General features: G+C 50.1%; 6 protein-coding genes across 6 annotated transcripts; 3 read left to right on the plus strand and 3 right to left on the minus strand.

Annotated features, from left to right (window-relative positions):
* Positions 1-234: 234 nt before the first annotated feature.
* Positions 235-2784, plus strand: MGL_3943 (uncharacterized protein; the record flags this gene model as incomplete). Its single annotated transcript, XM_001728897.1, has 1 exon — positions 235-2784. The coding sequence occupies one exon, from the start codon at positions 235-237 to the stop codon at positions 2782-2784; it is 2550 nt and encodes an 849-aa protein (XP_001728949.1).
* A 218-nt stretch (positions 2785-3002) lies between these two features.
* MGL_3944 (uncharacterized protein) lies at positions 3003-5654 on the minus strand (the record flags this gene model as incomplete). The annotated part of the gene is made up of 1 exon (XM_001728898.1): positions 3003-5654. The coding sequence occupies one exon, from the start codon at positions 5652-5654 to the stop codon at positions 3003-3005; it is 2652 nt and encodes an 883-aa protein (XP_001728950.1).
* A 980-nt stretch (positions 5655-6634) lies between these two features.
* On the minus strand, positions 6635-7921 carry MGL_3945 (uncharacterized protein; the record flags this gene model as incomplete). Its single annotated transcript, XM_001728899.1, has 1 exon — positions 6635-7921. The coding sequence occupies one exon, from the start codon at positions 7919-7921 to the stop codon at positions 6635-6637; it is 1287 nt and encodes a 428-aa protein (XP_001728951.1).
* A 310-nt stretch (positions 7922-8231) lies between these two features.
* Positions 8232-9582, minus strand: MGL_3946 (uncharacterized protein; the record flags this gene model as incomplete). The annotated part of the gene is made up of 5 exons (XM_001728900.1): positions 8232-8277; positions 8339-9359; positions 9391-9439; positions 9472-9540; positions 9577-9582. 5 exons carry the CDS (start codon positions 9580-9582, stop codon positions 8232-8234), a joined length of 1191 nt encoding a protein of 396 aa, XP_001728952.1.
* A 182-nt stretch (positions 9583-9764) lies between these two features.
* On the plus strand, positions 9765-11474 carry MGL_3947 (uncharacterized protein; the record flags this gene model as incomplete). The annotated part of the gene is made up of 1 exon (XM_001728901.1): positions 9765-11474. One exon carries the CDS (start codon positions 9765-9767, stop codon positions 11472-11474), a length of 1710 nt encoding a protein of 569 aa, XP_001728953.1.
* Positions 11475-12193: 719 nt separating this feature from the next.
* MGL_3948 (uncharacterized protein) lies at positions 12194-13453 on the plus strand (the record flags this gene model as incomplete). The annotated part of the gene is made up of 1 exon (XM_001728902.1): positions 12194-13453. The coding sequence occupies one exon, from the start codon at positions 12194-12196 to the stop codon at positions 13451-13453; it is 1260 nt and encodes a 419-aa protein (XP_001728954.1).
* Positions 13454-14424: the final 971 nt, after the last annotated feature.

Genomic DNA, 14424 nt, shown 5'->3' on the forward strand with positions numbered 1-14424 from the left:
TGCAACTTTGAGGGTAGGACGCGCCTCGCATATCCAAAAAAGTAACCAAAGGAATAGATATTGCTGACAAAACAGCAAAGACACCAGTGCGGTCCCAAAAAAAATCAAAATAGAAAACGACATCGTTTCATCAGCTAGCGTGTGGTTGTGTGTCTTAGGTTCAGTGCCTCTTCAGCGTTGCAGTCATCATACCGACAATTTTGGTGAGATTTTTCTCCCACTGTATAGTAGTTGATGGAAGAGCGCTTAAGTAAAGTAAGTGAGGCGCTTGTTCCAGCTACGCGCACGGCGAGCTTGTTGCCTTCGTCGACGGATCTGGACTTTTATTGCTCGATAGACCCAGACGTCAAACGTGCGCTGGAACGCATCAGCACGGACTTGCAGGATGTGGTGAATTTTATGACCACCTGGATGGGTGAAGAAGCAGGGAACAGAACGTTGGATCATTTGTCGGCACCCACATCGTTTGCCGGAAGCGTGGGTGATACCGTGGATCGCTTGTTAGAACGCGCAGACATCTACTTGGATGAGTACACTGGAGTACGGAAAATTTCACCCAGTCGAGAGAAGAAGAGCAGCCAGGAAACAAGTTCGACAGGAGCAGATGAGAGTGATATGATGATACCTTCCACAGGCAAGCTGCCGCCTCATTTGCAGCGCGCCGACATCCCAAAACCTCAAGACAAGTTTAGCAGGCAGCCAGACAACCGTGCAAATACGCCGTGGGAGCGAACCTTTCAATTTGGTAAGCCAAATGCGCGAGTTCCGATCGGTTGGAGAGACCCGTCGTGGAATGTATCTTCGGATGCGATCATCGAAGGGCAGTATGGGACGGAAGGCGATCCACGCCTCGGTCCATACTATGTGGAAATTCAACAGACACCAGTCCCAGAGTCTGCTTTTCATGTTGGCAATGCAGAAGCGCCAGTACCATTGCGGATTGAGAATCCGGGCTCATCACAGCCTTGTGACTTTGTGTGGGTTGACTCGGCGGAAAAGGTGCGGCAATTGCAAAAACACCTTGAAGAGGAGCGCGTCACGGAAATCGCGGTAGATCTGGAGCATCATAATCAACGATCATACCAGGGCATTGTTTGCTTGATGCAAATCAGTACACGGTGGGGCGACTGGATCGTGGACACCTTGGTTGACGAGGTGCGAGAAAGTGCTGAGCTACTCAACACAGCATTCACGCATCCCGATAAGGTGCTTGTGCTTCATGGAGCTGACCACGATATTTTGTGGCTCCAGCGCGACCTGGGATTGTATGTAACGAATCTCTTCGACACATTTCAAGCGGCGCGCGCTCTGCAATTCGGTGCACTCAGCCTGGCATTCCTCCTGCTGCGCTACACGAATTTTGAAGCTGATAAACGCTTTCAAACGGCTGATTGGCGTATTCGACCACTGCCGCGAGAGATGCTATTTTATGCTCGCTCCGACACGCATGCGCTTCTCTATGTTTACGACTGCCTGCGCAACGAGCTGCTTCAGCGTGGTGGGCCGCTAGCTGTAAAGGAGGTGTTTGATCGAAGTAAGCCTACAGCCTCCAAAGTGTATGCAAAAGAGCCATGGGATGAAAGGGGCAATTCTCGCGGAGGGTGGAAATCACTGTGGATACGAATGGGTGGTGATCTGGCGCGGGCGTCACAAGATGCGCCACCTGATGCACCGCTTGGACGTGAGGAGCGAATCGTGCGGCGCTTACATCACTGGCGTGACCAGGTGGCACGGAAAGAAGATGAGAGTCCGGCGTTCGTCATGCCGCCTCGTGTTCTGATACAGTTGGCTTTACGGCCGCCGCTGAATCTGTCGGAAGCCAAAGCACGGACGCCGCCGTCGCTCAAGTTTGTACGAAGTCGTCTGGACGAACTTGTCAAGACTGTGAAGGATGAATGGCACGCATACCTGTCGGATGTGCGACCGGAGTCGCTCGGTGATGAGAGCACAGTAGACAAGTTGGGCGAACCGCTGTCATCGTCCAAGACAGAGGCGGAAGAAGATCTGGGTGAAAAGTGGATGCCTACTTCTACGATACCGCAAGAAGCATCATCGATGGCCGTTGCCCAAGAGGTGCCAATGCATCCGGACGTGTGGGCTAGGCAGCCACAAGGCAAAAGCAGTCCAGATGCACAATTATTCCGTGGCGTCAAGGTTCTGGACGAGCCAGAGAAGCCGAAGAAAAGTAAGTCACTCTTCGAAATGCCATCGGCACGAGCGCCAGCGCAGGTGAGCCGAACATTGCAAAATATTCGGACAGACTTGGTTCAGCGACTAGGCACGCTTGTCGGAGCAGCGTGGGGAAGACCGGCAGCGGAACTGCAACCAGAGGACAACCATGATCAGCCGAAAGAGGACACGCATCCTATAATAGATAATCCCGAGGAAGAACGAGCTTCAAAGGTTGCGACGACGGCAGTGAAGCGAGCATTTTCACAAGACCGCCAGGACTCTGATAAAGAGGCTCGCGCTGCAGAAGAAGCAGCTAGACAAACTGAGGAACATGACGTTGGAACAGATCCTGTCGTTCAAGTTAGGAAGCATAGTGGCCCAACTCGAAAGCGACAGCGCGCAAAATCAACACCCAACAGCGGAATACCAGTCGCGTTTGACTATGGATCGGCGTCATCGATGCTAGAAGCACCGAGACCACATGCGCAGGCGTCGCTCTTGCCTACATCAACCAGCGGGGCTCGAAAGGTGGCTGAGCCAAAAGGAGCAAGGCAAAAAAGTAATGTGCGACATGGCAACAAGAGTGGAACATTTGCAACACGCAGGTCATAGTAGTTGTTCGATAAATACAATCCAAGATCTATGTAAAAAAAATAAAAACAAGTAAAAACTCATCCATCACTCAAGCATCGACGAAAGCAATGACGCAGAAGAAAACGAGTGACTATTAGAAAGTTCTGGTGGAGGAAGGATCAAGGGGAACAACGTGGATCAAAGTTGAGAAGAAATCAAACAAGCAAAGAGGTCCTCCGCTATGCCGCCATCGTCTATTACCACGTAATTTGTGGGTCGTCTCCGCAGCTATTCGATAGTTGGTTGGTGAACTCGATGACAGGCATAGTTGTGTTGCGGGGTGGAAAGTGACCGATCTCACTGTCGGCCTGAAGCATTTCCAACATGGAGTACTTGCCGCCGATGGCATAAGGCGAGGCCAACACAGGATTCTCGCTTTTGTTGACACGGAAGTTGAAGAAAGTCGATCCAGCTGACCAGCCAAATACCTTGAGCTGCGTCTTCAGGTAGTCCGTAGTCCATTGGGTGTCGTTGAGGATATTAATGGCTGAGAACTCGCCGTACAGTACGGGCACAGGGAAATCGATCATGTCTTCCTTGTACTGGCAAATGCTGCTGATCATCTTGTCCTTGTCTGAAGGCTCGGGTGTCTGGAACCACGCAGGATATGGATGGTCATCGAAGATGAATGTGTCGGGACTCTTGTTGGACGCGTATGACTTCCAGTGCTGGTAAGGAGAATCAACAAAAGCATGGTGTGCCACAAGTGGAATGCCATGCGGTTTGAGCCTCTCGATACTGAAGTCGTAAAAGTCACGCAGCGCTGACTCGTAGCTTCGCTTTGAATATACCTTAGGTTCATTGACCGTAGTTATGCCTGCAACCACCGACTTGGCTGGGTGTGCGTCAAGCCAGCCGAGCATGTTGTCGACCATCTGTCGCGAGTAATTCTGATTCGCATCCGAATACCATTCAGATATTTGCTGGTTGTCATTGGATGTATAGTTGTGCCCACTCGATTGGTCGTTGTTCTGGCTGCCGGGCAAGCCATGCATGTCGATCAGGACATACATACTGCGGTTCCACGACCAATACATAATGTCGGAGAGCTTTTCAAGATGTGAGGCATTCTGGTATGGCTCATTGGTGAGTTTCGTCGAGAGAAACGGCCAGTATCCCAGGGGGATGCGGATCATATTGACACCGGCATCCTGTAGGGTATTCATGTCATCTTCGGTAAACCAAGAGTCTATGTGTTGCCGCAATGGCTCTTGGAGCTTGTCACCAAGCTTTTCAGACAGAGAATATTCGTCCCACGCATCAAGACCCCCCACCTCGACCATCCAGTCTTCAAACATCCAGCGTTCCAAGAGAAACAGTCCGCCGAGGTTAGTACCAAATACTTTATTTGTGGTAGACGTCCAGTTCCATTTCGGTAATGGCTTGAGATCCTTCGGCACAGAGGCAGGCTTACCACCATGTCCGGAGGAGTCCGAACTCTGACCATCATCCTTCGAATTGGGCTTTTGACTCAGGTTCTTATTGTCATCGTTGTTACTCAGTCCCACACCCAGACCCACACCAAGAGCAACTCCGAGAATAACCGCCAACGCTAATGCACCAAGGAGCCAGGGAAGCCAGGGGAATCGCTTGTACCATGGCTTCTTTGGATTCGTAGCGATGTCCACATACAATGGGTTTACATGCTTTACAGGCTTCTCGCCGAACGGCACAGCATTCGCATGTTGAGGCGCTTGCTTGGCTGGCTTAATACTCTTGGGAGGATCCGATGCCAATTGTGATGCCTGAGCTCCAGCTGTGGGAGCATCTGGCTTGTTGACCGATGAGAGACCCGCAGCTCCTGCTCCGGCTCCTGCTGTCGCCGCTGCCCCTGCCGCTACCCCTGTTGCCGCTGATTTTTTCTGCTTCGAACGCTTGATGGGCTTGATCGTAGATGTCGTAGGTGCGTCCAACATGTCTGACTCTGAGGTTGCCATGGCTGGGGCGGGAGTTCCAGGCGTCGCACTTGCTGCTCTGGTTTGCTCAGACATTTCGGCACGAGTAGGCGATCTGAACCCATCCGCACGCAACGCAGACACATTCTGACCATTCCGATAGGATGACCGGTTACTGAGGAGCGTCGCAGACGAGCGCGATGCACCCATGCCAGAGGCGGGTCGAGACGCAGAGCCGGGCGTTTGAGGTCGAGAAGATGGCCGAGCACTGTCCATAGATGAGAAGGCAGTATCTCTCTTGAACTGCGGTTGCTTGTATGGATCTGTTGCGATGGGCCTAGATGCACGTGCGTCGCCGACCGTCGTGCGACGAGCAGGAGCGGGCTGACCAACGTCATTGTTTGCAAGTGCATCAGTTAGCAGAGCCGCATCAGACGGCTTGGAGTCGCGAATCGTACTCTGTTTGACGGTCCGCTGACTCGAAGAAGACGCGAGATGCGCTGTAGGAGTGTTGACACCGTTCCGATGAGGATACAGGCCGGACACCTCGCGGTGAAGAGGTAAAGGCGCTCCGCCTGATGTGCTCACAGGAGGCATAGACTCATGGATAAAATCAAAGTCAAGAGGAGTGTCATATATGGGGATGGAGATAAAGCTCGAAGCATCGCCAAAATCGGAATTATCAGTGCTTGGTCGGTTCGAGCCATGGGATGCACTCAACGTATCCAACTCATTCGCATCATGAAACGTTGACTGGCTTTCCATAGCAGCTGGATGGAATTCCGACTGAGCGGTGGTGCCTGGCGAACCACCTGAAGAGGTGATCCGCGAGCTCGACTCGCCTGTACGACCAGCGGAGCGCATGTCTCCTTCATTTCCTCGCGGCAGCGTCGTCAAAAAGGGGTTTCTAGACTGTGTCTCCCTCGTACCCGAAGACGTTGGTATGCCAGGCATCGCGGGTATAAGTTGAGTATCTAGAGAAGGAGTTTGTTTCGAAGTCTGATCCTGAATGAATTCACGCAGGACAGTCAAGAACCTCAGGCAACTCTTTCGAAAGTGTCCGAATCAATTCACTTGTGGTCAGCTTAGCTTCGCTAGAGAGTGCGCAAAGACCAAGTTGGGCACGTGAAGTAGTCTGACCGCATAATAAAATGAAGTAAAACTCTATGTCGACGGGTCATTCGGGTTAGCGCGAGGACGTTTACTTTCATTGGCGCACGATCTTTCGTAACACGCTCTATTGGTTGCGTACCTGAAAAAATCATGTTGTTCACAGCCTGCGGCGACCTGCGAGTGTCGCAATTCCACAACCGCATGTCGATGGGAAAATAACACTTGTCCAACACATGCAGTTTTAGAGTATTTATTCTGCAGACTTGCATAGGAAGTAATATTTGCGTGTGACAAACCAGCTGAGATGACAGAACGGACAGGGTCGACATTCCGAACAGCGGCATGACACGATACATTCCCACACAAAACATGGAGTGACGCTCCAATCGCGCAGCATGAACAGGAACTCCGCAGACTGGAAGTAGTGTTATTCATACGCCGTTACGCAAAGGGCTGGGAACTGCGGATCACAAGATATCGTCGAGACTATGAGGGAGTCTGTCTGCACTATCCGACATGAAGACACACGTGATGATTTTTCAACCGATCTTTGCTGCCGGCGAGAGGACGCATCCATCCGCCGCCAAGCATCCTCTTCCGTGAGACCGCAGTCACCCTCATACCCCGGCATTTTATCAGGGGCTTTGCAGCTTGCTAACAAAGAACATAGTATTTCGTAAACAACAGCATGACTACCTCTCATTCAACTAACGCAAGATTAGTGGTAGCAACATCTAGTCAAACAGAAACAAAGATGCACGTTAGATGTGCACAACTAACAATGTACGAAGCAAGTTCGTGGCATTAAAAATGCGAAATCATTACCAGCTCAAATGAGGGTTGCCGCCACACCTCGAGGACAAACTGTCAGTCCAGTCAACCACAGACTTCGACTGGTCACGCGAAGGAATCAAACCGTCCAAAAGATTCAACATCGAGTACTTCCACTGCAGGTGGTCAGGCAGAGAAAGCACAGGATTGGAAGCAAAGTTCATGCGGAAGTTGAGGAAGGTAGAACCCGCGGACCAACCGTACACCTTAAGCTGTGTCTTGACATAATGGCCGACCCAATCATTGTCATCAACGGCGGTGATACCAGAGAATTCACCGTACAACACAGGTGCAGGGAATCCACTCATCTGGTCGCGGAAGTTGCAAATGTTCTGGATAAGGTCCTTGCGGTTCGTTGGCTCAGGGTTTTGGAACCACGCAGGGTATGGATGGTCATCGAAGACGAACGTGCCACGCTCCTGACGGTCGGCGTAGTCGTGCCAGTAGTCGTAAGGGTCTGCCACAAAGGCATGGTGGGCCACAAGTGCAATGCCATGTGGCTTGAGAGCCTTCAAACTAAAGTCGTAAAATTCGCGCAACTTGTTGTGATAGTCACCATTGTCGAACACCTTCGGCTCGTTCACAGTGGTAATACCAGCAACGACCGACTTGGACGGCTGGGCGTCGAGCCAGTTGAGTATATTGTGAACCATCTTCCTAGAGTGCTTCTGGTTTTCATCCGAGTACCAGTCGACGATCTGTTGGTCATTGTTAGACGTATAGTTGCGTCCACTCGATTGGTCGTTGTTCTGGCTTCCTGGGAGACCATGAATGTCCAACAACACATACATGCCACGGTCCTGCGACCAGTTCATGATCTGCGACAACTTCTCGAGGTGCGATGCGTTCTGGTATGGCTCACCAGTCTCCTCGGTCGAGAGGAATGGCCAGTAGCCGATAGGGATACGGAGCATGTTGATACCGGCACCTTGAAGCTGGTTCATGTGGTCCTCCGTGAACCAGCTTTCAAAGTGGTCGTTCAAAATCGGCTTCATCTTACCACCGAGGTTCTTGGACATGGTGTATTCGTCCCAGGCATCATCACCACCCTGTTGCACCATCCAGTCCTCGTACATCCAGCGCTCAAGAAGGAACAGTCCACCCAAGTTGGTACCGTAAGCCTTCTTGTCGGACGACGTCCAGTCCCATCTCGGCAAGCCATCCTTGCGCCTAAGCGTCTTCATGCCCGAAGCGGGCTTGCGTATTTGCTCAGCATCGACGATAGTCACAGCCACGGCCACCGCAGCCAACACCCAAGGGACTAGGTGATAAATCATTTAGCTATTATTTTGAGCTGTCTAGGCTAGAGGGGAACGTATTGGGATTCTTAGTGGCGCGCCTATATGAGGCCGACCGATCTCGCCAAGCATGCGCATTCAGTAAACTAAGGACCGACGGAACTCCGATTCGCTAGTATGCATGTCCGTGTGTTTATAGGTTAAACTTACATGCGCCCTGAAGCAGGCTCGTTAATTCTTTTCTAACGCATGTTTTTCTTTAACTAATCAATTACATGTAATGAAATATGCGTGCGAAGACTAACTGCATGCATTCAACGACTCCAGGTACAAGCGGCAAATCGAAGCATCACATAAGATCGTCAATTTTCATTGGCATTTCGTCAATTTGCGTGCTGTGTGGAGCGTGTTAGCATAAACATATGCAAGAATGTGTATCCGTCAAATGGGACGCACCTGTAATATTGCTCGATGTCTCGGAGAATTTTGACGTCTTCCGTAGTAACAAAGTTAATCGCCACACCTTTGCGGCCGAATCGGCCTGAACGACCAATGCGGTGGATATAGTTTTCACGGTTGGTTGGCAAGTCGTAGTTTATGACTAGAGAAACGTTTTGAACGTCAATGCCTCGCGCCCATACATCAGTGGTGATTAAAACACGACTACCCCCCTGGCGAAACTCGCCCATAATTGCATCACGCTCTTTTTGCTGCATCTCGCCGTGCATGCTGCTGACCTGAAAGTTGTTTTCGCGCATGCGGTCCGTCAGCCAGTCGACCTTTCGCCTCGTGTTGCAGAAAATCACCGCTTGAGTGATAGTGAGAGTGTCGTACAAATCGCATAGAGTATCGAATTTCCAGTCCTCTTTCTCCACTGCCACGAAGAACTGCTTGATTCCCTCCAGTGTCAGCTCGTCTCGCTTGACAAGGATGCGCACAGGATCTGTCATGAACTTGGACGTCATCTCTAGTACATCATGGGGTAGTGTGGCAGAAACGAGAACGACCTGGGTCGCTGGGGGCAAATACCGGTAAATGTCATAGATTTGGTCTTTGAATCCCATGTTCAGAAGCTCATCGCTTTCGTCCATAATGAGCATCTTGATGTTCTTCGTGCGTAGGTGGCGTCGACGAATCATATCAAATACACGGCCAGGAGTGCCCGAAACAATATGCTGGCCATACTCCAACTTCCGGATATCTTCGCCCACAGATGTACCCCCAATACAGGCGTGACATTGCACATTCATGTAGTCACCCAGTGCCAGCACCACACTCTGAATTTGAGTTGCAAGCTCGCGCGTAGGACTCAATACAAGCGCTTGTGTTTCTCGAAGCGAAATGTCGATGGTCTGCAACATGGCAATAGAGAATGTGGCCGTTTTACCAGTGCCAGATTGGGCTTGAGCAATGACGTCACGTCCACGTAAGATGGGAAGAATGGCACGCTGCTGGATCGCTGATGGTTTTTCAAAATCTTTCGCATGTAAGCCATTGATCGTACTTACTATACGCATAAATACCGCGGAGCAAATCGTCCTTCAACCCCAAAGAGTCCTAGCATCGTTAGCGCACGAAAATCTACGCACAAAGGTTGGCGCCACAGTAATTTCTTCGCTGCTTTCAAAGGCAATATTGGAACTTGCGGTGTGAATTCCCTGGAATTAGAACAGAACCTTGTAGGAAAAACATACCGCCATCGTAAATCCCGCACGCTCGAGACACACAAGCCAACTGAGTTGAGCACAAAAATCTAGGATGAGCGACGCGATTTTAAAAAAAATTTTAAATGCTTCACACGTGGCTCTTTTCGATAGCTGATCCCACCCACTGCCGACTTTTCCTTGATCAGGGATTGACCTGCGGGCAGGCGCTGTTCATTATGGCAGATACTTCGGTGTACGAGAGTACACGTATGACTCATGAAGAAATTGAACAATACGAAAATGCTTTGGTTGATACTTTGAATAATCCGCCAAAAGCGTCATCGCATCGGCTCCAAATGCAATGGCAACTTGCTGCCTCGCAGCTTTTGGATGAAATCGTGAACAGGTACCAAACATTAAGTGAATTGTACAATGACGCGAATGAAGAAAGATCCAATGAATGGGAAAATCTAGCGAGTCAAATGGGTTCGGACGATGAGAATGGTGCCATGTCGGAATTTTACAAGCGCCTCGGAAATCTCCAAGACTACTACCGAAAATACCCTGAACGCGCCATTGCTCTAGAAACAAGTGCCACGCCCTCAATTCTTGGGACACATGATACATCCTTATTTGACTTTTCTTTGATGGAGCGTGATTTTAGTGGTGAGGAGATGGGTGGCCGTTTCCTCGACTTGTATGTTCAGTATGAAATGTATCTTAATCTAAAAGATGTATCTCCTATGAGCTATCTCGAATATATCACTCGCCTTGATTGTATGGTGGGTGATTCTTCGACTGTACCGGTCGCAACCAAGCGCAGTGAAGCTTACAGGACATACCTCACGAATTTGAGCCAATACCTGTCATCCTTCTTGCACAAGACTCGGCCACTCGAGGATGTGGATGCTATTGAAGAAGCATGTTTGGCTAAATTTGACTCCGATTGGGAAAGTGGCAGTGTCATCGGCTGGGAATCCAAAGAAACCACGCTTTATGGCCCCCATACTACCAAGACCGAGCAGGGCGAAGGAATATGGTGTGACGCATGTCAGAGAAGCTACGCAAAGCAGACGGTATATGATGCGCACCTCACTTCAGCAAGACATATGAAAGCAATGCATCGCATAGAGAAAGGTGAGCCAACACTGCAATCTCAGCAAACGAGAGAAAAAAATGCTGCTGAATTGGGGCAGAAGAAACGCTCGCTCCGCGCAAAACTCATTGCACGCGATGAAGTGCTCATTCAAGCACTTGCGAAAGAGCTTTCTTCTGTGCGGGATGAAACGCGCTCTAATGTGGAACGGAAAGCATCTCTAACAGAACGCGAGCGAGAGGAGGAAGCCGAGGCGCTGGATGCTGAAATGGATGAGGCAGTCGAGACTGGGGGTTTGGGATACGAAGATGTTCCAGAAGATGGTGAGGGCGGCGCTCCAGGAGAGAAGATGTATAACCCGCTAAAACTCCCCGTTGGGTGGGATGGAAAACCCATTCCGTTTTGGATGTACAAGCTGCATGGTCTTCGTGTCGAGTACAAATGCGAAATATGTTCAGATTTTGTTTACAAAGGACGAAAGGTGTTTGAGAAGCATTTCCAAGAATCACGCCATGCATTTGGTATGCGTGCATTAGGTCTACCAAACACGCCTCAATTCCGTGACGTGACAAGAATCCAGGATGCGTACGCTCTAGCTGATAAACTACGGCGACAGAAACGGTTACAGAACGTTGAAGAAGACGACACGGTCGAGGTTGAGGATGACCAGGGCAATGTAAGTTATATACAGACAGCTCACGCCAGGCATATACCCGAAAAACATACGATTTGCTCAGGCGCCAAGGCCTGCTTTGATGGCATGGGCATGACAGGACTGATAGTTGATAGGTCTTTCACGCGCAGTGGATGTGTCAGCATGACGTATAACATATTTCAATTTTCTCCATGACTTCATTGTCACTGCTCAAGCCTTGTGACCGCTAAGTCCGATCGACCGCTTGGACCACGGCAGGCACGATAGCTACTTGAGTACGCGAAAAGGCGCGCGCGCCTCGTGCCACATCGATGTCCACTGAGATGAGCAACTCACTGTCGTCAAGATCGAAACAGGGAGACAAAAAGCGCGCACAGAGTTTGAATCATGTACGCATCGATGCGCTAATATCTTCAGCTTTTGGCTTTCACATTGCCTCCTCGTGCGCCTCCTGCGCCTCCCCGCCGTTTCCGCCGGAACGAGTCGCACAGGCCATTTAATCGTGAGCGTAAGTGTTTGACATAAAATTTGAGGCAGCTCAGTGGTCTAGTATGCTGACTTAAATATAAGGCTACGTGAATGCACAGTTCAGATTTGTTCTGAAGCCGTCATTCGACAGTCGACACCATCTGATCAATCCTGACTTGCCTCTCCCATGGCATGATATCGTACAGGTACTTGTTCCTTCTACGAGTGATTCATGCGCCCGGGCCCATGGTTCGTTTGAGGCGATGCAGGCAACAACCTGTCCCATATGTTTGTCGCCACCGATAGCACCGCGTATTACGCAGTGCGGACATGTATACTGCTATGCATGCATATTACATTACTTGACTGTGGCAGAAAATGGGAAGGGAGATCGTGGAGTGCTTCGGTATATAAAACGATGCCCGGTGTGCTGGGACGATGTTAACATGCGTGATCTCAAAGCTGTCAAGTGGATCGATTCACAAAATCTCGCCGACGTACATACGGCTACCTATTTGAGGGAACTAGAAGCCCGTGGTGCGCCGAAGCTTCAGCATAACGAAACATTCGGGCTTTTGACAATGCGCCTAATGGAACGGCCTCGAGACTCGTCACTAGCCCTGCCTCGATCCTCAACTTGGCCTGTAGATGCCAGTATGGGTTTATCTTGCGATCATCCAGATGCACTCACATATGCGCATTGCGTTTTGGCATCCTCTGACCTGCTGGCTTCATCACTCGAGGTGGATATGGAAAACGTCGAGCTTGAAATGAAACCTGAGCATGCAATCCATCAAGATGAGCTCAGTCTCGACTTTCTTCGTGTGGCGCATACGAATTTAAAGTCACAATGGGAGCAAGCAAAGTCGCTACCAGATGTAGCACGATGTATACAAGAAAAACAACCCTCGGCTCTTTCATACTTTTACTATCAGGCTGCATCTGGTCAGCATGTTTTTATGCATCCGATTGACATTAAGGTTCTTTTATCACACTTTGGCACATATGCCGCCTTTCCAGATACCCTCATGCTGGCTGTTCAGCATGTGGAAGAAGGAACAGTGGACGAAACTCTTAGGAAGAAGTGCAAGTATTTAGCGCATCTGCCGATGTCCACTGACATATCTTTCGTTGAGATTGACTGGGCGCGGACGTCTGCCCTGTTGGGCCCAATTCAAGGTGAAATTCCGTGGAAGTCGTGGAGCTCTACTCTGTCGCAACGCAAGCAGCGACGACTTGAAAAGGCGTCGAAAGAAGAACGAGCACGTCAGCGTGCTGAGAAAGACTCGAAAGATGCTCGCTCTCGGTCAGCTGCTGAGCACTGCGAACGTGAGGCACCGTTAGTTTATTCCGCGGAGACGAGCGAGCTTTCTTTCCGTGATTCAGCTATGGTCGGCGCTGAGATGTACTTTCCGATTCACCCTGGCGCCAAGGAAGACCCGGCTGCTCTTTTTCCAAGCATGCCTTCTCAGTCATCAACTCAGACCCGATCCGGGCATCAGCCCAAAACAGTATGGGGAACACCGGCTGCTACAAGCATCCACACGGATGCAACACCGGAAACTCGCCATATGGATGATGCATGGAATGCCCTCGAGGCTCGTTCAAGTATCGATGTACCCTCTCAGTCCCATGACAAATCAAAGCAGCGAACGAAACGTAAGCCTAAATTGATCTTAACTGGCGGCGGTCGAAGCGCTCTGTGATAATGAGTGTCCTCATTGTCATCTCGTAATCGTTTGACAGTCGAAATAGCCACGTGATACCCATGTCGTAAATAATCCATACTTTAAGTACACGATATCGTCCTCGCGGTTAATACCACTGTGTGTCCACTAATTGTGTCGTGTTTGTTCGAGCCATCGGGTGCTCTCTATGCTTTGAAAATTTTGCCGCCCTGCCTTGCTTGTTTCCGTACCCTCACCATCCAGGAAAACACTACACATAAGTTCTTGGGCTAAATGCAGCACACCTTTCATTCCAACTCCACTAGTCCCTCCACACGTCTCCACACCACCGAAATCTATTCGTTAGTGGTCCACTACAGCTCTTTCGGCTACATGATCTCACCTTAATCGAACATGAAGATTTGTCGAAACCTCCACTGATTCAAAAACCCTATCGATAATAATAATTGTACCAAATTTTCGATGAGACTATCCATTGCATGAATAGAGAACGGCTGAACGCCTCTAAGCCAGAATCCGTGCTAGAAGCGATAACATTGGTCCCGCACATGCCTTGTGTTGGAATAGAGCTTTTGCTCGTACACCATACGACAGGTAGGGCACAGTTCCGGAAAGGGTGCTGTGTCCCCTGTACATTACAATGTGAAACATGCGCGGGGGAAAATCCTTTGCAGACGACTTGAATGGGAACTGGGTGCTGTAAGCAGTAGAGTAGCCTCGTTGCTACGATCTGCTGAGGCTAAGCCCGGGTTCTAAAGATTTGTGCTTTCGAGTGCATACCACACTCGAGCGCTTCTCTCTCTCTCTCTCTCTGTGAGCGAAGCAATGGAGGTGTGTACCTCCAACACACCATCGCCCCAGGCACAGCCAATGGAGGTGTGTGTGCCCGCTCCGGTTCCGCTCTCTTCTCGTACGCTTGGCTTCGGATTCTCTCTCTCCTACGTACGTACTTACTTTCATAGAGTGTATGTTGATTCAATCTATCCGCT

Source organism: Malassezia globosa (genome assembly GCF_000181695.2).
Source record: "Malassezia globosa CBS 7966 chromosome Unknown mgl_sf_11.1, whole genome shotgun sequence".
Classification (NCBI taxonomy): domain Eukaryota; kingdom Fungi; phylum Basidiomycota; class Malasseziomycetes; order Malasseziales; family Malasseziaceae; genus Malassezia; species Malassezia globosa.